Genomic DNA, 23168 nt, shown 5'->3' on the forward strand with positions numbered 1-23168 from the left:
AAAGTAAGAAATGGTCATCACAGAAAACGTCACACAGCTTTCACTGCGTCGTTTTTGTACGAACGCGTTGAAACAAAGGTTGATTTAAGGGGAAACTACAAGACGTTCCAAGTCGGAAGCTAACTTCAGCGCGACAGAGTTACTGCAAATGGAAAAAGCTGGGTCTCCGGGTACGCATGCCGGCAATGACAGAACACTGAATAACTTGTTGATAGGACGCGTACTCGAGCTGAATCAATGGCTTCCGTGTAAACATTGAAAAGAAACATCATGCCATCGAACCGTAACAGGCGGCGTTTGTGTGGGCTAGCATGAACGAGAACGAAAGAGAACACCTGCAAACGCAACGTATAATTTACGGCACGGACGACTGCCTACTTAAGTGACAGCTGGCGTTCACGTAGGTTCCGAGATCGTAACGCGGACGCCCGCTACGTCCCAACAGCAAAATGAAGTGGGAAGTCTGTGTTTTTCTCCTCTTCCTGGTCATCGTCCCATGTAAGGCATCCCTATTGTACACAATTACGGCTACTTTGATATGTGATTGTTTCTTTTTTTTCAAATTTTGTTGAAGAATGCACTTTTCCTTCAAACTGCACGTTGCTGCCAATAAGCAGATTCATGCTTCTGTTAAAACGCTCAACTTAAATTTGATACCGATTCAGCTGCTCAAAATTTGGAAAATTGTGGTTGCGATATGCAAGCTGTCGAGAACTTCTTTGCACCTTGTGTATATGGCTTTGTTAGCAGTATTATTGCAGCCCTGGAATAAGCAAAAAGTGGCATTTGCTTGAAGCAGCGGCACTGAAGTGATAATAGGAGAAAGCAGGAAGTTATTTTTTGTTAAAGTTTAGTGTTTTATTAAAGTGACAAGGCGGATTCGCCTACCGAGCAAATAAACACGCTATGAAATGTAACTATAGGTATGTCTGTCAGTAAACAGCAGACGAAGATGAATTTAACATGTTTATTAATTACTATTTCACTCGTGACTCCGGCCTGGCGTTCGGCTTTCTTTCGAGGTTAAAGGCTTGCTAAAAAGTCAGCACCCTAAATTCTCGACAGAACTCTGGTTAGCCCCTGCTGACCCTCTCCCTTTCCGCGGAAAAAGGAGCGGTGGTCTCGTGCCACCAATCCCAATCTGCGCGTGTCCTTCCAAGGGTCCGAAACTCCCGTAGTTGTACAGCACTAGACCCATTGCGCACTGGTAGCTATTTTTCACAGCTAGGTACACGGTGGCAGCACTGGTCTGCCTCCCAGAGCAGCGGCTCTGGTAACGCAATTGATAAGTGCTATTGTGGGGACAAGGGGCGCCCACGCCCCGTCGCAAACCTCTATGCCCCCCCCCACCCCCTTCTCCCAGATGAGAACCCAAATAAAACAGAGCTCTTGGTCGTTCTACATTCTAGAAACTGTGCGCTCGGTCGTTCTACAGATTAAAAAGATAGCGGTATTCGAGTTCAGTACCTCCAGTATACGAGGCGGACGCTCTACTATTTCACCACCACTTCGGGACCAATCTGTGCCAGGACCGGGCAATTAAGCGAATAGCCCTTGGTAGACTATGATTATTATAGACTAATAATAGATTATTATAATAAACGATAAAAATAGGCTTCGCCTGATAAAAGTTAAGGATTCTGCGTCCCGGAACTTTGATAGCTGCACTATATAAACCCGTGAATGAAAATAACATGAGAGAATATAGGCTTTAAGTGTTGTCCATAACATAGCCTCTTTGATAACATTTCGAAAATGTTGTTCTGGTTTTTAATACTGGCGCCGTGCGCCAGGTCGAGGGCTCGAATTGTGTTATCTCACTTACTTATGGTTTGCGCAAAACCTCTTCGTTAGTGTACTAATAAACTATGGCACCTACCTAACCCACCTAACCAAGAAGAATGGGCAAGGTTGTTGCAGACTTATCGTTTCTGCAAAATAATAGAAGGTAAATGGAAACTAAAGTCAATCAATGACAATGCAAGTTAGTTTTCCATGAATTGACATGTAATGGATAAAAATGACATTTTAAATTATACAAACACAAGGCACAAAGCAATGCGAGATGTTCTAAGTACCAAATGTATAACACCCGTTACCGTTACTAACACCCGTTAACACCCGTATAACACCCATTACCGTTACCGTAGTGACACAAGACATAAGTGCACCTGTGGCGTAAGTAAAAACTATGTAGGTGCTGCAACTTGCATACTACCAAAGGTAAATAAGTTGCGACATGTTTTACACAAAGCTGTAAATGAGTAACGCCAGGGAGAAGTCCCGCAGTACCGTTTAAAAAAAGAAAAAGAAAGGCAATTTGATGCACGCAGTGTATCGGGTTGTCTGATGTAATTATGAATTAGCAAGGTACCGAAGTAAATAGGGCAATGTCTTGTAGAATATTCTGTATGTACTAAGAGTCTACCGGCGTGCGCTACCTTTTAGGATCGAAGATTTGTTAATTTCTCTATTCAATGCACAACTTTGGCATGACTGATAGAGTAATATCTATCGCAAGATATACGCACACCAAATCAGCAATACCACAAGAGTGTGTGCTCTGGCCGGTTTTGTTTCTAAGTCGCATTACGTCTAAAGGTAGTAGCTTTCTTTGTAAAATTAGTCGTCGATGGTTGCGTCATAACCAGGTAGGTAACACACATATTCCTAATAACTTGTAGTGAGATTTCGAAAAGGTAAGTAAATGGTGTCGTGACTGGCAAGTAGAAGTCAACGTAAAGAAAAGAAAAGCTATTTTGCTCACTGTAAAGCTAAGCTCATTTACAAAATTCTACACATTGAATAGCAGTCCAGTTGAATTTTTATCCAACATTGTGTATTTAGCTGTTCATTTGCCGTCGGCTTTGTCATGGAGCCTAGTACTGTAACAGCGTACGTGAGACACTCGGAATGGTTAAGCGCAACTTATATTACGCCAGTTCAAAAAAAAAATTAAGTTGCGGTATTACGCTTTTTTTCGTCTTTTCCTTCATTGTTTAGCGCTTTGTACATGCAGTGTTTTCATGCTTGTACGTTTCCTTTTAACGTTGATCTATCACGGAGCTAACTTTTTATTTCTAGAGTAACTTATTCTTACTGTTGTGGACAAGTTATTGCTGCATTACTATTACTATTTTTTTGTGCTCTTTATGTTGCCATGCCAAAAGTGTTCTATTTCCTGTATATTGTACTGCGGGGAGCTGGGAACTAGTCAAGCTGACTTGTCAGCTTCTTTCCCACACACCCTCTCTTCATGAGTGAAATAAAGCTTATTATTATTATTATTATTATTATATTATTATTATTATTATTATTATTATTATTATTAAACTGGATTACACCTCATATATGAAGAATTCTTACATTTCGTATCTAATATCTCAATTTGAATCCCCTCATACGAAAAGTTCCTGTTTCATACGAAAAGATTAGGCGCGAAAACCAAGATCAGTGAAATAAACACACCGTTAAAATCGTCTTTACAATCCCGCTGACTGCGATCGCTTCGGCCTGTGTGTCACAATGTTTATCACAGCCCTTCCCAATTAGCAGCTCTTATTGAATCTGCCCATCGAGTCTTTCACGTCTGCACCAGCAATTCAGTATGAAACATTTTCTTCCTATACTAACCTGTTTCGAATGGCGCCGAACGGAGACATTTAGAAGGCGGAGAGTTCCGGGCCCGCCCCACTGAGACCTAGCTTTCGCCGTGCAAGGTGTTGATGAAGGAACGGGAGCACAGTGGAGGCCGCGTTTCATCGTGAATAACTCCGCTTCTGCTGAACGCCTTTAAGTACATTCTTAGGCAAAAGATTTTTGAAATAGCCTATCTTGACTTCAAATACCTTTCTGTACTTCGATACAAAGTGGTTCAAGGCCACTTTTATCATGAGAATAAACTGCCAGGAGACATCGGCTGTATCAGCGACCAACGACGACCTGACTGACAAGCTATAGAGTCACCTTCAGATTCAAACGCTCATCTTTACGCCTCTCATATTTGTGCATATAGTTGCATTGCTATTATGCGTATAGCTTGTATTACACATAGTGTTTACCATGTATCTTTTATTGTACATTATTGTTCTGCCTAGCTGAGTAATTCACTGTTGTGTTTCTTCTTACATTTACAAGTTCCCGCTGCATTTATTAGTGTACACTATGAGATGGTGCTTTGTTTATTTAGTTCATGTGTGTGAACTACTAACCCACTATATAAGACCATTGGGCCTTTTATCATATCATGAGAAGCCCACAAACAAATTCACCAAGCACCACACGGAAGAAATTACTTGTAATTACGAATTGAAATAAAAAACTTATAAATTAAGGGAATTGAAAGTGCATGAAAAATAACTTGACGCAGGCGGGGAACGATCGCACGTCTTCGCATTACGCGTGCGATCACACGCGTAATGCGATGACGTGGTATGACTTTAGGGGCTTAGAATTTTCTGCAAAATTAATTTTGTATAAGCGTATCACCCCACACCTGTCCAGCCATCTGATATACAGAAGACTGTTATCATCACTCCTTTTGGTATGTTCGATTACCTTTGTTTCAGCACTTACTTGACAATGTACTTCGTGGCTTCTCCTGTTATTTGGTCTTTTTAGATTATATGCTCGTTTTCAGCCGCAGTACGGTCGAACACCAGACTCACCTGCGCCAAGTTTTTATGCGAGTGCGGCAGTGCAGTCTCGTTGCTGACGCCACGAAGAGCAAATTAGGCGTCTCTGAGTTCTCTGGTTTGCATCGTGTCAACCATCGTGGCTTCCGACCACTTCCCAGTAGTGTCGATACCATTCCTGAATTTACGTGACCGACAACAATATATGAGTAACCACACGCCACTGCAAATGCCTTCGAACCTACATGTCACCGTGATAGATTGCGTTTTGCTACAGATAAGAGATTCATTTCTTCCTATCGCACCGCTCAGCTGTCCCGCGGCTTTCTGATTAGAACCATGGCCCTGCAGCGTCCGCTTCTTTTCGTTGCACCGGCACCAAAAAGGACGATGAAGTCGCGTGCATTTGGTGTGCCGCTTGCCCTGATCGCCATATGTTCGCCATTGTGACACTTAAATGTATATTACTATATAGCGTGACTGAATGCGTAACTCCATACCTACGAGTGATTGCGTTGTATCGGGCCTAATCTTATTTATTGAATGCTTGATGATGTTCTTTATGGGCTGACACAAGAACACGCAGCGGGATTAAAAGAACTGCAACAGGTTTTTTTAAAACATTTTTTTCCTTAAGTACTGGTCTACTTTACTTAAACTTTTTTGCCTTATCAGGTCCCCGCTGAGTCTGCATAGGGTCTCCATGGAGCTCTTCGTTTGCTGAGACTATCAAAGGAGAGTAAACTGAAACTCCCGTATGGTATGAATAGCAAGTAGCACCTCGAAATTTATAGATTTTCCTGGTCCTAACAGGTGATCGTACGCTTCGAGAATAATTCTCGTAATTGACTGGTGCGTTATGAGTAGGGAAAGGTATTATTTTAAGGACGGCTCTTTTATAACGATTAGCTAAAGAGAGAGTAAATCTAGTTCGCCGAGTAATCTGCTTCGGGTGCCAGTTTTGGCCAATGTGCACATTTATCATACCCCTTCCTTCCCCAGAATTATTAAGCATCAGTAGTTACTTCTCTATGAGCAGCTCAGCTTAATGTATGACCAAGAACAATGGAAGATAATTGCTTTTGAAAAATCTTCCTATCAGGAGAAGATTTAAGCACATAATGGGCGGTATTGGAATAAAACTCTGCATATATTGCGCTACAGTGCATATCACAAGCTGAACGTGATGCTCAGTGTTTTCTCTTATCAAATGAAACTATTTTATTTAGGCTCCCCCACCTAAGAAAAAAACCTGTCTGCCCGCGCTCTTCTGTCATCAAACTATTGCTATATGTAGGATTGATCTTCGTTACTGAAAAACGATATAAATTGCTAAACATGTAGGCGGTGGCTATATTGTTGTGAGGATTAATTTGGTGCAAATTTATAACTGAAAGTGGAAACAAGAAAACGGGAGACAACATTTACCTGATCGCCAATTTGCTTTCCCTAATGCACAGATTATTTCTTGCCCATTAGTAGTGAATTTGCAATTTTTTACTATCAGATGTTAGCAGGTGCCGCGTTCGGGGAATGCATTTCCGATTGCTTAGTAAATATTCTGTCCTTCAAATTATAGCTTTGAAAATCCCGTTGCATCAACCAGTCTGATGCCCATAAAAGTGGAAACAGTTAGAACCGAGAAAAACGCAACCCTCCAGGGCTGGTATTTCGCATTAGAGCACGCTTTTCTTCTTTTCAGGCACGATGCGCAGGCCGGAATGTTCGTTACCTAAAGATATTGGAAACTGCGGTGTTGGATGGCAGCTGTCTTGGCAGTGGTACTTCGACCTGGGCATGGCGGCCTGTCGACCTTTTCTATATGGAGGTTGTGGTGGAAACGCGAACAGATTTGAATCGTGCCAGCTGTGTAACAGCGCTTGTGAAAGTGAGTAGCTGGTGATTTATAGATGCAGTTTGGTGTTTTAGTGAAGCACTGGGATGAGGAGAGTCAATGAGAGCGAAGAAATTTACTAGTGATCAATGTGTTTGTAATGATGTGTGATAGCCTATTATGTTTAGCATTTATGATATGAATTTCTCGCTGATCCACGGAGGTTCAGACGTACCAATCACATATAAGTGCGTGCGTGGTGCCAATAGAACTTTTAGTTGGCCGCCTTTGCAGTTCACAAAAGGAACTTGTGGTAACGCTTGGAGGCATCACACAAAGCCTATCAAGCAGGAACCACTCGAACAGTGCCCTTCAAGAAGGCTATGCCTAAGCAATGAAACTTAAGAGGAACCAAGGCCCTCAAACACCCCCATAATATCACCAGAACAACAAAGGATCTTGTTGCTAGTGAATTCTCAAAAGCGCTATAGAATCTGCAAAAAACATTGCTAATGTGTGCTGCCTAATTCTCACCAGCAACCACAAAACCAATAACTTCTTTCCCGGCGCGCCAGAGCAGCTATAGACGCAGACCTAACTTAAAGGGAATTCTTGTGCATTCTTGTGAATTCTTGTGACCAAGACGAAGTCAAGATCCTGTCCCTGGGGTCGCCCCAGGGGCTCTACAAGCAAACATTTACAGTCTACTAAAACAGACGAAAGTACAAGGTTGGATTAGCTTCAGAAGCTAAGCTGAAGTTTCACCTGCACATCAAGTAACACAGTGTACTATCTGGACTGTCTAAACAATACACAGGTGAAACTGGGCGAACAAATTCATGCAAAGCTCAGTGGCCATCGTGCAGATACAGAACGAAGTTGACCCAAAAAAGCAGCCAGCTACTCAAAGTAACACAGCCATTATTACGACAAAGCAGGGCCCTGTACACTACAAACAAACTTTCCTTCATCTCACAAGACGAAATATGCGGAATCAACCGTAGTACACAAAACCAAGTGCCTAAGCCTGACAAAAATGACTATGGCACCTAGCAACCTAGTATCGCAGAAAGCTGTAACTTAAACATGAAATTATCATGTCATTAACAAAGTCAGAGAAGGAGATTATGCCAGCAGCTAACCTCGATTACTAAGCTACTACTAAGCTTACTAAGCGATTATTAAGAATATTGCCCCGTTTGCCGCTCTTTCCCGCCCCTCCCTACAACACAAGTTAATGTTTTCTCCTTGGCATGAATTCATATTGCTACGGCAGAATATGTGCGATCACGAAAGGCCAGCAGTGTGAAGACGACGACGACTATTAGATGCTAGCGCGGTCTGTTGCCTCTTGGCCTAGCGCAGCGTATTTTCCTTGTAAATATATTTGTACATAGCTTTTCGTCTGCGTCATCCTACGTAACATATCTGGTGGAGGTGGACGTTCCCTGTACCTCGTCACGGAGCTTCGCAGTGGACGGTACGTCGAGCCTTCCTTCATGGCCCCCGGCGACGACAACCCGACTCCGCCGGCTCCGACACCTGCTGCCCCTTCGACGACCTACATCACTCTCCCCGCTACCCGTGATCCTGGCGTATTCTCGGGCCACGATGGGGAAGACGTCGATGACTGGATCAGCCTCTATGAACACGTCAGCCGCAATAACCGGTGGGACCCTACTATTATGCTCGCCAACGTAGTCTTTTACCTCGGTGGCACACCTCGAGTTTGGTATCGCACGCACGAAGATGAGCGCACCAGTTGGGATTCCCTTAAGACACAGCTTCGAGACTTGTTCGGCAACCCCTACGGTCAAAAACTTGCCGCGCAGAAGGCGCTTTCCGGCCGTGTGCAGACGTCAACAGAGCCCTATGTCAGGTACATTCAGGACGTCTTGGCTCTGTGCCGCAAAGTTGACACCCACATGACTGAGTCAGACAAGGTTTCCCACATCCGCAAAGGCATTGCCGATGACGCCTTCAACTTGCTCGTTTGCAACAACGTAGCCACGGTGGATGCTGTTATAAAAGAGTGCCGCCGCCTGGAACTCGCCAAAAGCCGACGTATTGACCAGCAATTTGCCCGTCTGCCCAACACCCCAGCGACATCTTCCTGTGCCGACGCTCCTCGTCCCAACAACACTGCCGATGTTACCAGGATCGTCCGGCGTGAGATCGGGGCCGCCTATCCGGCTGCCGTCGACTCCAGTCCCACCAACGCATCTGCAGTCACGGTCTCACTGATCCAGGCAGTTGTCCGCCAGGAGTTTGAAAACATGGGTCTTCACACCATCTGCTCGGCCCATCGCCCTGATACCCGCCCGGCCCATCGCCCTGATACCCGCCCGGCTTCTTCGATTTCGCCCCGTCCCGCATCTTCTTACCCACCACGTTTCCGCAACCCATCTGAGTGGCGCACTGCTGACGACAAGCCTATTTGTTTCCACTGCCATCGAATCGGGCACATTTCTCGGCACTGTCGTAGTCGCTGGAGTTCCCCGATCCGGTCTACGTATACTGCCTACTCTCACCCCTCATGTGGCCCTTCTCGTCCCTATGCCGCACGCTCCGATAATGCCGCCACTGATTCTCCTGCAACGAACCGCCCCTATTCTCGTTCGCCTTCGCCCCAACGACGACAATATCGCTCTCCCCAGCCCCGTCGCTCCTATTCGCCGACTCCCTTCGGGCGCCGCTCCCAGCCGGAAAACTAGACGATGCAGCGCCTCGAGGTGACGCTGCATTGCTCCCTACGCCGCCAAATCCTCTCCTGACTTTGCCCACTCATCTGAACCTTCTTGACGTGCACGTCGACGGTGTTTCCGTGTCTGCTCTCATAGACACTGGGGCGCATTTGTCCGTAATGAGCGCTGACCTTCGTAACCGGCTCAAGAAAATTATCACGCCCGCCACGACGCCTGTTGTCCGTGTCGCCGATGGCGGAACAGCCCCCGTAATTGGTATGTGTACCGCCCGCGTCTCCTTCGCCGATCGCTCAACAATCGTGCTATTCACAGTCATCGCCCACTGTCCCCACGACATCATCCTCGGCTTAGACTTCCTCTCCGCACATTCTGCTCTCATCGATTGTTCCGCCAGTACTCTCCGCCTTCACCTGCCTGTTCTGGATCCTACTGAACCACACCCCAGTCGCCTCAGTTCCGCCGACTTCGTTCGCTTGCCACCTTCGGCACTGACCTACGTTGACCTAGTGTCATCCCCACCAGTCCCCGACGGTCACTACATCGCGGCTCCTATGCAAGACGTCCTCCTTACACACGGGATCACAGTACCCCATACAGTTTTATCTATTACGGCGAATTGCGTCTGCCTGCCAGTGGTCAACTTTGGCTTGACGACACAAGTGCTGCCACGTGGGATGTCTTTGGCCAAGCTTTGTTCGTTCGAGGATCACTCAGTAGCATCCATTGCAGTAGAGAAGTATCATCCGATACTTCTCTACCATCGCAGTCGACAAATTGTTCCATCGCTGACTTACGGAAAATGATTGCGCCCGACTTGCCCTCCGAGCACGCTCGTGAACTCTACCGTGTTCTGTTTTCCTACCACGATATTTTTGACTTTAACGATCGTCCTTTAGCCCAAACTACAGCTGTCAAACATCGCATTAATACCGGCGATGTTCCTCCTATTCATCGCCGCCCGTATCGAGTGTCACCAGCTGAGCGTAAAGTTATTCACGCAGAAGTTCGCAAAATGCTTGCCAAGAACATTATTGAACCGTCATGTAGTCCTTGGGCGTCACCGGTTGTGCTGGTAAAAAAGAAGGATGGCTCATGGCGCTTTTGCGTGGATTATCGGCACCTTAACAGGGTTACCAAAAAGGACGTGTACCCCCTACCTCGGATTGATGACGCCCTTGACTGCCTCTACGGTGCTCGCTATTTCTCCTCTATTGACCTTCGCTACGGCTATTGGCAGATTGCCGTGGACGATCTCGACCGCGAGAAGACTGCCTTTGTGACACCCGACGGTCTTTATCAATTCAAGGTGATGCCGTTCGGCCTATGTAACGCTCCTGACACTTTTGAACGCATGATGGACTCCCTTCTTCACGGTTTCAAATGGTCCACGTGCTTGTGCTACTTGGACGACGTTATCGTATTCTCCCCAACGTTCGCTACGCACCTCGAGCGCCTCTCAGCAGTCCTGGACGTTTTTCGGCGAGCCGGTCTGCAACTCAACGGATCGAAGTGCCAATTCGGCCGTCGCCAGATTACCGTCCTTGGACATCTCGTTGACGCGAACGGAGTGCAACCGGACCCAGGCAAGATCCATGCTGTTACGCACTTCCCTGTTCCGACGTGTGTCAAGGATGTGCGCAGCTTCATCGGCCTTGGTTCGTACTTCCGCCGTTTCGTGAGGAATTTCGCCGCCATAGCACGACCACTAACCGACCTTTTGAAAAAAGACTCTCCTTTCCAGTGGGGCGATAACGAGGCCTCTGCATTCTCTCATCTAATCGACATTCTCACAACGCCTCCCGTTCTGGCCCATTTCGATCCTTCTGCGCCTACCGAAGTCCGTACTGATGCCAGCGGTCACGGAATTGGAGCAGTACTAGCGCAACGCCAGCGTGGCCACGACCGTGTTATCGCTTACGCCAGCAGGCTCCTCTCACCCGCGGAGCGCAACTATTCCATCACTGAGCGTGAGTGTCTGGCCCTAGTTTGGGCGGTTGCGAAATTCCGCCCATACTTGTATGGCCGATCCTTTTCCGTTGTCACAGACCATCACGCGCTTTGTTGGTTATGCTCATTGAAAGACCCTTCAGGAAGACTTGGTCGCTGGGCCTTACGCCTCCAAGAATATTCGTTCTCTGTCACCTACAAATCTGGCCGACTACACAAGGACGCTGACTGCCTGTCTCGCTACCCGGTAGACGAGCCTGACGACGCCGACAGTAGTACCGCCGACGGCATTTTCTCTGTGTCTGCCTTCGCTAACATCGCCGATGAGCAGTACCGAGACCTATCGCTGCGAGTACTCATCGAGCGTCTGCGCTCTACACCTACCGACGCATCCGTTCGCCGATATGTCCTCCAGGGCGGCATTCTGTACCGAAGGAGCTTCCTCCCGGATGGCCCTGATCTTCTTCTTGTCGTGCCAAAACATCTACGACAGGCTGTGCTCTTTGAGATGCATGACGCACCCACTGCAGGACATCTTGGGGTAACCCGCACGTACGACCGCGTCCGCCGCCGCTTCTATTGGCCTGGTCTCGCTCGCTCCGTTCGACGCTATGTTGCTGCCTGTGATCCCTGCCAGCGTCGGAAGACACCTCAGGTGCTACCTGCCGGTCATCTCCAGCCGATCACCGTCCCTGTGGAACCGTTCTTTCGTGTTGGATTAGACCTGCTCGGTCCCTTTCCCACGTCATCCTCTGGGAACAAATGGGTAGCCGTCGCGACTGATTACGCCACCCGATACGCTATCACTCGGGCTCTCCCTACCAGCTGCGCCACTGACGTCGCGGACTTTCTCTTGCGTGACATTATCTTGTTCATGGCGCCCCGCGACAGCTGCTTACTGACCGTGGTCGAAACTTCCTCTTGAAAGTTATCGCTGACATTGTGCGTTCCTGCTCCATTCAACACAAACTGACTACTTCATACCATCCTCAAACCAATGGCCTGACAGAGCGGTTAAACCGTACTCTTACCGATATGCTGGCCAAGTACGTTTCCAAGGACCACCACGACTGGGACATTGCCCTTCCTTACGTAACATTTGCGTACAATTGTTCCCGGCACGACACCGCCGGATTTTCTCCCGTTTATCTCCTGTACGGTCGCGAACCTACCTTGCCCCTAGACACGGCCCTTCCTCCTGCTGCGGTCTCAACAAGCGAGTATGCGCGCGACGCCATCGCCCTCGCCGACCATGCACGCCAGCTTGCCCGTGCTCGACTTACGGCCTCACAGACCACTCAGCAGTGTCAGCACAACGCCCGCCATCGTGACGTACAGTTTTCACCTGGTGCGCTCGTGCTCCTGTGGTCGCCCTCTCGTCACGTCGGACTTTCAGAGAAACTTCTTTCGCGATACATAGGGCCCTACCGCGTGCTGCGCCAGGTGACGCCTGTGACTTACGAAATTGCTCCTGTGGGCTCAACCTCGTCCTCTTCTGTGCCATCTAGTGATGTCGTACACGTCAGTAGGCTCAAGGCCTACTACACTGCTTCCGAGTCCGATCTTTAGTTGCTCCGGGACGGCGCTTTTGCAGCCGGGGGTAGTGCTACGGCACAATATGTGCGATCACGAAAGGCCAGTAGTGTGAAGACGACGACGACGATTAGATGCTAGCGCGGACTGTTGCCTCTTGGCCTAGCGCAGCGTATTTTCCTTGTAAATATATTTGTACATAGCTTTTCGTCTGCGTCATCCTACGTAACAATATATTAACCAGACGAGCACCTTTCAAGTGGTCAACTCTCACCTCCGCATTTTTTTGGTGGTTGCCCTCTTATCTCTTCCTTTTTTCTCTTTCCTTATGTTTTCCAAACTTTTTTTACGTTTTTTCTTTCACCACCGCCCAAACATTCCGAGGTCCCAGAGGTCAGCATAGTTTTTTTTGCGCCTTCACCCTACAGGGTCACGCCACTTCTGTGTACCGCCGCGAGCACCCCAGCGCCAAATTAGTGGGGCTTTCATCCCTTGAAAGACTAAGGCGCTCCTTTCCAACCATCCCCATTCATTTGCCCCAGGCTCCACGTCACCATCATAACACCTTCAAAGTACCCGACAAGTTGCTGCCGCACTACTCGAATCATTTTTTCAACTTGTGTCCCTTTGTTGCTCGCCCACTGGCCTACTGAACGGCTCTTCAAAACCACAAATGCACGTCCCCTACGGCATGTACGACCTTTGTCGCTGAAGGCTTCCTAGTCTCGTGCACCCCCGACTTCCTCGTATGTACTTTTTATCTTCTGCCGCCTTCCCGCTCTGCCGCTCTTGCCGGCTCATCTTGGAAGCCACGCCTAGAGGCGACGAACGGCAGCGCTCATTTCCTTTGAGTCTCCTCGTTACCGCCGGTCACCCCTGACAACGAACGCACTTGACAACACCCTCCTTACCTTTAAAAAACCTTCAGTGTGACAAAGCCACCTTCGACGAATATAGGTCATCCTCTTGAAACGTTGACCAGGCTTTTTGAGGCAACTTAGCCCTGTTTGTAACTTTTATAACACTTGTGATAAAAGAAAATTTAGGGTCTGAATAGCTCGATGCAATTTCTTTGGCAACGCTTGTCGGTGAGCAGATATCCTGGGATCCTAGGCACGGGTACATGACGGGAAGCGTATTTTTAGAAGGCTCCGCGCAAAAGCACTGAATGCGGGGAGGGTTCCAGAAGAGAACGAATCGCCACTACTCCTTCTTCTCTTCTTAGGTTTAACACAAGTGCCGTTATATTGCCCCTCACGTAGGCGAAGCCCGCCGTGCGAGTGAAGTAGCCACGCACAGGATGCAGGGTTTTATGCTGGCGGCATTCGTTATTTGAGTCCGGGCGGAACGTCAGCCGATGGTGGTGAGGCGCGCTATGTTACAGCTTGCCTCGCTGAGGCGGTGGAATACGAGAAAAGGGCCTGCATAGTGTGCCAAAAGACTTGAGTACTGAGGTGCACAACCAGGCCAAGTCACCAGTGGCTTAAGTAACGGGGCGGTGCGGGCTGCCGCATGTTACCTTTGATGTGCTCTGCGAAGGTAGCATTCTTACTCTTATTTAACGAAATAAATTGTTCGAGAAACAACCTGCGGGAGCGGACTTGCCTCAACAACTGCAGCTACTTAAAAGCTATTCGGCTTATGTGGGCCCTCTAGGAGGTCAGGTTTGCAGTGTCACCGAAGGGACAGCAAGTCTGCATACTCGGGTTCTACTTCTACTACGGCCAAATCATTGTGATTGCACCTGTGCTCCAGCAGTTTATACTCTCGCAATCAAGCAAGTGCGAATGTCGCAGAAGAATGTGTTAGTGTACAGGAATAATTTTCGGAGAAAACAGGCTGTTAACACAGGTTGTGCTATTTGACCTTCCGTAGAGCGCGGGACTTTCCCGACATTCAGGTGGACTTGGGAAATTGAGGGTTCTGTTACATTATGTACTGAACTTACAAAGAAGTAAAATAACAGTAAAGAGTCATCGATGGCCGGCAGCAAATCGTACGTTACAGCACGTGGCAAGAAGAACGTGTCTCCTTTTCCTGTGGTTTTCTTGCTTACAACGCCTTCAGTCCGCTGGAGTCACGTCCCTTTCAACCAATCGGCGAGCCTGTGCAGGTACATTGTTTTTATCTAATCGGCGAGCCCGTACAGATATCATCATTTTGATCGTATCGTAGGGCCCATGCAGGTGGCGTTTATGTTCGGCTCTACCCTCCCATTGCCGCATTCGTCCGGCGTCGCCTCCTCGCTTGGTCGTCCTTCAACGGACTTCCATTGCTGAAAAGCAGCTTTTCTCGGGACCAAGGTCATTTACCTTGAAACGTGTCGACGTCCATATACGCTTTTGAGAATTATTGAAATTTTAGAAATTTTATGGCTTCGTCCCACCCTTTGCTGCATGAAATTTTTCTATCGATGAAAGGTCCTCTGTACACGGATTTTCGTACAAGTAATTTAACTAACTCTCACAGGATGATTTGATCAAGAAACATGCTGCTCGCGATGTGATAATATGCTGTGCACTATCCCTTGGAATATTGCCCTGCTTCTTATTAGCTCAGGATACGCTTTTGGTTAACAGTGAATTTCACCTCCGCTTCCTATTACTACTCATAAGTTCACTTGAGAGGGCACAGGCTGGCGCACTAAGAATTTGACTAGGGCAACTACGATGCTCAACTAAATAGGACGCAATTGCAGAGGCGTCCGCCGGCCCGCTCGAGTTGATCTTCAACATGAGCCAGTTTGAGTGCATGGGAGGTTGCTGCCATCACAGAGAAATCACAGACACATACAGAATTTTTGGGGTTGGTCCGTAACACCGACACCCAATGGCCATCGCCACAGGTGTACGATACAAGGGTTCTTAGCTGGGCTTCTTGGATTACGTGCATTATTGCGAAACTGCGCAGATGATGAGACGCAAGAAAAATGGACAGGGTGATGTCTTGACTATCAAATGGTTCCTAATTGGAAGCAACATAGTAATATAAAACAAAGGAGACAAGCAGACACAGCGTTGTCTAGTCAGTACATTATATTGTGCATTATTCACATGTCCCGTCATCTGCGCTGTTTCACCACAAAATACACAAGCTGACGCCGACCACTGAGAAGCCGTAATGTCACGGCTAAATTTACTGTCATTGGACTTTGCACCAAATCACATACCGGAAGTTCTGCCTTGCATGGTGGCATAGGCAACAGTGAGGCATTCAATCGCTGCAATAACAAATAAGTAAAAAGTACTGCCCGCAGGGCTCGAACAGTTGATCACGCTCTCCTACACTTTCTCCTACATATGCGGATGCAGTTAACATGAATTTTTCACATGCACCAGCTTACACTGTACCTTAAATGGAAATCACGCAGGTGGGAGGAAATATAAAAAAGAAGGCAGTGTTGTTCACCAGAAAGGCGTCTGCTTGGCTGCCATTCTTTGGGGTATGGTAGAAGATAGAAAGATAAGATAGTGAGAGGGAAGGAGGCGGAGGAAAGCCGTGGTAAGCTCACGCACGCACGCGGAGGGCTTGACCGAGGTAAATGCGTTCACATAAGTCAGTCACGCTCAAAGAAGACAAAAGTGCCTTCATATCTCCGTGCGCTGACGAGCGATGGGGACCGTTGACGTCACGCAACATTTCAGCATAACACATAGGATGTGGTCTACAGCAGCTAAGCTGACCAGTATTTGAGAAGCAGTTCAATGCATACTACTAATTAGTGTCGCTAAATGTTCAGCCCTTCCTGACTGAAAAGTGGCACGGCAACTCATAAATAGTTATAGTTATCAGGGAAGAGCGTATAGTAGTCTAAATTGCGACATCAAGACTCCGCTTCCGGAGGTGTCTTAATTTGTGCGTACCATTGTACTACAACGAATTCCTTGCCATTTTAGAATGACCAGAAACGATGACCAGAAACGATGAAATGCATGAAGGCACAAGAGTGCCTTCATGCATTTGACGCTAATATGCGATTCTGGCTTCCACTTCTGCTCTGCAGAGGCCAGGAAGCACTACTCCATGTGTCACGGCTTCATGTGCCGCATACTGACCGATTCCTTTATAAAGGTGGGCAGGAACGAAGCCAGAGCTATGCTGTCATTTACACCCTCGACGAAATAGGCTTCACACACATACTTTGCTTGTGCCATTCATTTACGGCTGACCACAAGACATGACAGTTTGGACTTCCACCTCTTTTCGAAAGAAAAAAAAATGAATGCGAAGGGACGAGTTGACAATGCCCCATGCGTCATAAAATTGCTACTTAAATATTTAATGAGTCTAGTATAGACGCTCGTTTCTAGGGCGCCCGTGATGTGCAGACCACACAAAATGTGTTTGCATGTCATTATTCAGCAGATACTTGATTGCATCAACGAGTAGTGCCTCTCAAGGGCCCCTCCACGTACTACACACCCCATGCGAAAGTCCTCTATGCACTGCTAGATATGTGCCTGCTTGTTGCGATATAATTGACATGAATTACTGTATTATGAAACACGCCATATACGCTTTTCCAACCAGAGAACGTGTATATAGTAGATCACTGTACTTAACCATAGTCACGTGCCAATTACGAATCTCTTTTCTTATACTTCGCTCTTTGCCTTGGGTCATTAAGGAGATGTATTCCCCAGACTGGCCTCCCTTCTCTTCATAAAAATTTCTTCCTACTCCATGCTTGCATAGAGTAACCTGTCGCAGCATTTCAGATGAGCTATTGAGATGTCCGGAGACGTGCAATGTGTTACTTTGACCAGCATTGTTGTGCTAAGAAACAGGTCAATATAAAAGTTAAGGCATAAACTAAAATATTTGTAGTTGCGGGATATAACGTCAGGCCAGTCTCATTCTTTTTTCTACTAGTGTTACATTTGCCTTCAATATTTTATCAAATTTTTTTGAGACGGAATACATTTTCTATTTTCTACTATGATTGGAGTGATGAAATTAAGGAATTCGCGGGTGCTGGCTGGAATCGGTTATCGCAGGACAGGAGTAATTGGAAATCGTAGGAAGAGTCCTTCTTCCTGCAGTAGACATAAAATAGGCTGATGATGAGAATCATGATGAAGAACGTAAAAACTTGATTGAATGATTAATATTTGCTCTACCCATTCTAAGTGCTAAAATTGGCTATGTGTTTAACTAACGCAGCTAATGTCTGTGCGAAGCAGAAGCCTGGACCGAGTCCATTTTCCAGGAGTGGGAAGCACAAGAAGAAGCCACGGGTTCACCGACGACGCCGTACGTTTCACTTTTATATATTGTATGCAGACAGCATTAGGAAAGTGCCTTGTTCTGAGGAAAATATATTAATGCGACGGCGTTAAGGGATCCGCATCGTAAAAAACGAAGCCTTTGCGTCCCGTGCCCTGCGTCCAGCTTCGGCGGTATTGCGAGATATAAATCATTCCGAACAACGAATGTCCAACCACGCAGGTCATCCGTGTAGCGCAAGCATATTACTGAACTTATTCGATTTATCATCGTTAACTGCGTCAGAAAAATCCACACACACGCAACCTACACAGACGATAGCATCGTACTGCAATTTGAGTGTACAAGAAAACATAATTCTTATACACGGAAACTGAAACACAAACTCATTTTCCAGTGTTTCTACCATTCATATACCGGCACGCCCGGTTCCTCGCAAGTTCATCTAGATGGCGCTCGTGTCCGCACAACCACGGTCGACACAAAAGGCCGCGTTTCTACCAGCTAGCTTGCCTTCGCGCAAAGCATTCACTGCCAGCGTTTCCCGGTAAACATTACGGTTACATAAGTGACAGTTGCACGGAAACGTGAGCAGTCCGCGGTTATTGAATGCTATAGCGTATCCATTCTTAATGTAAAGCTTAAGCGCCCTCCACTTTTTTTTCTACTACACAGAATGTATGCGTTCTTTAGTTGAGTGGTACAGCGGGTAAGCCTTAATATGTTTAATTCAGGATTATTGGGTCATGGAAAAGGAGTTTTTTAGTGTTGTGCAAACGTGCTTGGGTAAAATCTAGCGCAGCAATTTGATCAGGTTTGATAGTACAATAACAAAGTGTAACGAGCATGCTGTCATCAGATTATTTATCTGTCTCTGTAACTGAGCCGTAAGAGACATTCCAAAAGTTATTAGCACCCGGCGCATGTCAGCATAATAATTGTGTATGAACTGTGCTTATCTTGAGCTCTCTTCATTCCAGATCCAGACTATGACAGCGAGGAATGAGGGGACGGCAAATAAAAAAGGTATACAAAGGGCCAATGGACATTGCCTGTTGACACTGCCATTTTTCTTAACCACACAGTGGTATCATCTGCCGAATTCGGAGGGTTTCAGTACTGATATCATCAGCAAACGGTGGGCTCATCAAAATGATACGCCATTGCTATTGGACCATTGCTCTGCTTCTAAAAAACATTCACTTCTAGAGAACAGGTTTATCATGGGATTCTGATCAGACTTATGCTCGGAAGTTTTTAACAAAAACCGACACGTCCGGTATGTCGCAGCTGTATGAGGGAGCCTAGTGTTGATTTTGGAGGTATACTGGCAATGTAAATATAGCCGCACTTTGGCACACCCTGCATATCTTCAAAACGCTCCAACAAGTGGAAAAAAGAAAATCGTAAAACGTTATGGATCATTCATTTCTGAGGTGTTGTGGTGTGCCACATAAGAAACATCACCTGCTGTCTTTTCTTCTCAGCGCAATGTCGGATGATTCTTGAAATTATTCAGATAAACATCGAAATGACTCATCGACCTTCCATGAAGGGCTGTCCTTCGGAAAATGTGGATATAGGGCGATGACAAATCTGTCTGTATTGAAGAGTAATCTGCATTTGCAGGTTCTAACCCCCAGTCACCCTTATGCCAACGCGCGCAATAAACCATTATGTTACTCTGGTTTACCACAATTACTGAGCACCTTAAAGTATTCGGAGAACTTTGTTGCAGCTTAAGCAAATCAACTGATTGTTTATTCACTTTGTATTGAAACATCCATGGCTTAGATGTTTCGTTCAAATCTGAAAGTACCACTGCGCTGTTTCACAAGGCGCACTGGAGCGCCATAACCTAAAGCTACTCCAAACATTTCCATTCCAGTTCGGTAGTCAGCCCCCCGCGATTGGTAAAAAAAAGAACATTTTTGGGCCACTTCCACTTCGCCTATCTGCCACGTGACGTCTCGAAAACCCGAATAGCTCTCTATCTGATATGACGTGTATACACTGGTTACGCATGATTGGACTGCATGATTATGCATGATTAGACGCCTTTTCGCCATTAGCTTTCTGCTATTGCGCAAACGTTTTCGGGCTGCACCCACTTCAGCTGCCTGTCACGTGACGTCGCAAAACCATGAAATCTCACGACGTCAAAGTAGCATGTGCGCGTTAAACATGCATTATTATGCCGAATAAAATATAATATTTTTTGGTATAGCGGCAGGCTGCCCCGTTCCGCAAGGAATAAGAGATGGCTGCCGCCGATCGTTCATGCACTGGCTACTCGCACCTGCCGTAGAGCCCGGGTTTCTTTACCTATAATCAATGTTTTCGTGTGGCCGTTTAACGTTGTTGAGCGCTTTCGGCGTGTTTACGGCCTCGCTCTGCCAACTCTTCGTTGCTGACGATCTGCTTTAGCGGCATTTTTAACCTTCCGTTGCTGGCCGCCGCGATTGTCTATCAGCTACCACAAGCTAAGTAAAGGACAGCGGGCGAATAAAAAACGCCGACACCACCGCCTTCATCCAGCTATCTATTATGAGCGCGCTGGCTCGGCCCCATCGAAACCCTCTCCACTTGCACATGCTCCTTGCCTCGTGGCAGCCAATTACGAACGAAAACCGCTCAATATAGGCAGTATTATTCACTTTAAAAGCAAAGTCACCTCCAATAAACTAGGAAAGCGCTTTATTGGCCTGTTAAGGCAACGCTGCGGGTCTCCAGCCGATGCTTGCGTCGGCGGTTATTCAGATTTGACGTGAGGAGATTGGAATAAAACCACATTGCAATAGCTTTACGTTATAGGGCCCCTTCTTACTATATCGGAGTACAGTAAATATCAAGTTGAATCGCTGTTAACATATTGGCATACGCCATTTTTTTATTGCCGGCTCTTTCCACCTGTAGGAAGAAAGAAAGCTGAGCGCGGAAGTCAGGTATTGCTTCTTGCCGTGTGCGTGCTAGGGCCGCAAACGCAAGTAAAGTGTAGTACGTATTGTTGTAATTGTCGCGCGGTGACTGTACGTGTAGCTCAGTGGAGCTCACGTGGCTCAATGTTTGGGAACTGCTGCTAGACCACTTGGAGCTGAATGGGCTGCCACCTTGTCACCGCGATGCCGCCCTATGTCTAGACCTGGAGCGGGTTGGAGGTCAGGATCACTGTCTGCGACCTTTAAGCGGTTGTTCCATTATGGTATTTTTTTGCACCGGTTCTTTTCACAGCCTGTGCGAGGAACAGGCCGCGGGCAGCAGTCTTTCGGGATATTGTTTTGATGCCTCTACGTGTTCGTGATGTGTGGGGCTGGCGCATCAGGAGTCTGTCATGGCGAGCGAAAGCAACGCCTGGCTTCTCGCTTCGAGTAACCTCCCGGACATACGAAATTTACCACCTGGGTCAAATAGATTCAGGCGTATGCTGTTAGAATCAGCATGATCAATGGGTAAAAAAAGTTAATCGTCACTTTCACACACGCTCGAGAGGATAAAAGTGAGAGCATGCGCTCTCACGACAGAGTCATTAAATTACTTTGCATTTTAAATCTAGTGCGTCGTTACTTCCTACTGTTTTCTCCAACAAAATCTGGTTTCGAGTGCCCTAATTTACTCTGCGCTAATTGCCCGTGGCTTAATCTATTTCCTCCTATTTTACATCAAACGTGGCGGGTTCGATTCTCTAACTTCACAATCTTAATTGAAATCCAACTTGCAGGTAAGGTCGGTTCACCCATATCTCCTTGTTCGGTCGTGGGTTCTAGTGACATAGGCAATCCCGCGTTAATTAACAGCAAATGGTTCACGACTCACGACGTTCACGATGTCAACTTGAATCTGACTTCGAGATTTCGCCGGTTCGCCCATATCTCAGGATGAGTACGACTCCCACCACAGGACGAGGGTTTGACTCCCACCAAAGGTCGCGAGTTCATAGGCCTTGAATAAACCAACCTTAATTTTCTGTGCTTCAATTCGCTTCTCTATAATTACCACCAAAGGTATCAAGTTTAACTTTCCGCCTTCAAGAAGTCAATTGGGATTGAACGGGAATATATGGCCGGTTTGCCCGTACCTCCTAGTGGGTCTAACTCCCACTAAAGTTCATGGGTACGAGTGTATGAATTAGGTATCTCTTCATTAAATGTACCTCAATTACCTTTACCTTAACACCACAGTTCATGGGTGGAACCCTTGCTGAAGGTCCTGCGTTCGAGTGCCTTATTAACTTCTATCTGAATTACCTGTCCCTTCATTAGAGTGGCCTTAATTGCCACCAAACTTGTAGGGTTCGACTTTCACCGTAAGACAAAAGTTCGAACCTCAATTCTAGCGCCATTGAATTTTGGTGCGTTAACGCCGGATGGTTAACGCCGGATTGGTTTCGCCCCATGAGCCACCTAAGGCTTCCGCCTTAATAATTCAAGTTTTTCATGAGGGCCTTTAGCAATGAGCCAGTGTAAGGTCGCGAGCAGGCAGGCCAGATTTCATCCGAGCTGGCGAATGCTGATATACATCGCTGTGAGCGATTTGAGAAATAAATTCTAAAAAATAATTTAGCAGAACCTATGGCCTCCCGCGTTGATAGTCGCCTTGCGAATCTTATTATCTTTTTGAAGTTTCCAATCTGTAATATATTCACAACATTTAATTTGAATTCTCGCTTTTTCTATTCGCAGGGTAACATTGAAAATTTCGACACCAAGGGAATAATTATTAACCTATGGGTACGCTGAAACTACTTTCCTGCAAGAGAATCCAACAAGAATGCAACGTTCCGACTAGCCCTATTAGCAGTCTTGATTCCTGCAAGTGCATAAGAAGTTTGGTTTAAAAGAAAACGCCTTCTTGGTGTTGTCACACCAGTCTTGTGATAGTACTGCGTATTATTAGGATAAGTGAGTGCGGAAAATAAAATGTTTCACCATCCTACATGATAACGTACATTTTTAATGATGATCTGCGTATATTGCTAGCGTATAGCCAGGAGGCTGGATCGAATGCGTGATGCTTGTCAACGGTTTCTTTAGGTGGCAGAGCCAATATGCGGTGCTATCCGCAACCGTGCTGCCCTATAAGAGTCTTACACTGCAGGCGACACGCTTTTTCAGCGGCCCACCTTCTTGGAGGGACTTGATGAAGCTCGGAGGTATTTGTTTGGCGTCCCGGCCAATTACAAGGTCGATTATAGTGATCTATTCATTCTTTGTCACCCGGGGCCAAATTGTCCTGGCAATAAGGCGCCTTGAACAGTGAGTGGTTTTCCCATGTCCAGACTATAGGTTTATG

At 46.7% G+C, this 23168-nt stretch overlaps 1 protein-coding gene across 1 annotated transcript; it reads left to right on the forward strand.

Annotated features, from left to right (window-relative positions):
- Window positions 1–367: 367 nt before the first annotated feature.
- On the forward strand, window positions 368–22811 carry LOC135916079 (tabkunin 1-like). The gene is made up of 5 exons (XM_065449315.1): window positions 368–498; window positions 6337–6522; window positions 17817–17906; window positions 18860–18905; window positions 22559–22811. Exons 1-4 carry the CDS (start codon window positions 450–452, stop codon window positions 18883–18885), a joined length of 351 nt encoding a protein of 116 aa, XP_065305387.1. The 5' UTR covers window positions 368–449; the 3' UTR covers window positions 18886–18905; window positions 22559–22811.
- The last annotated feature ends 357 nt before the right edge of the window (window positions 22812–23168 follow it).

Source organism: Dermacentor albipictus, chromosome 7, assembly GCF_038994185.2.
Source record: "Dermacentor albipictus isolate Rhodes 1998 colony chromosome 7, USDA_Dalb.pri_finalv2, whole genome shotgun sequence".
In the NCBI taxonomy this organism is placed as follows: Eukaryota; Metazoa; Arthropoda; class Arachnida; order Ixodida; family Ixodidae; genus Dermacentor; species Dermacentor albipictus.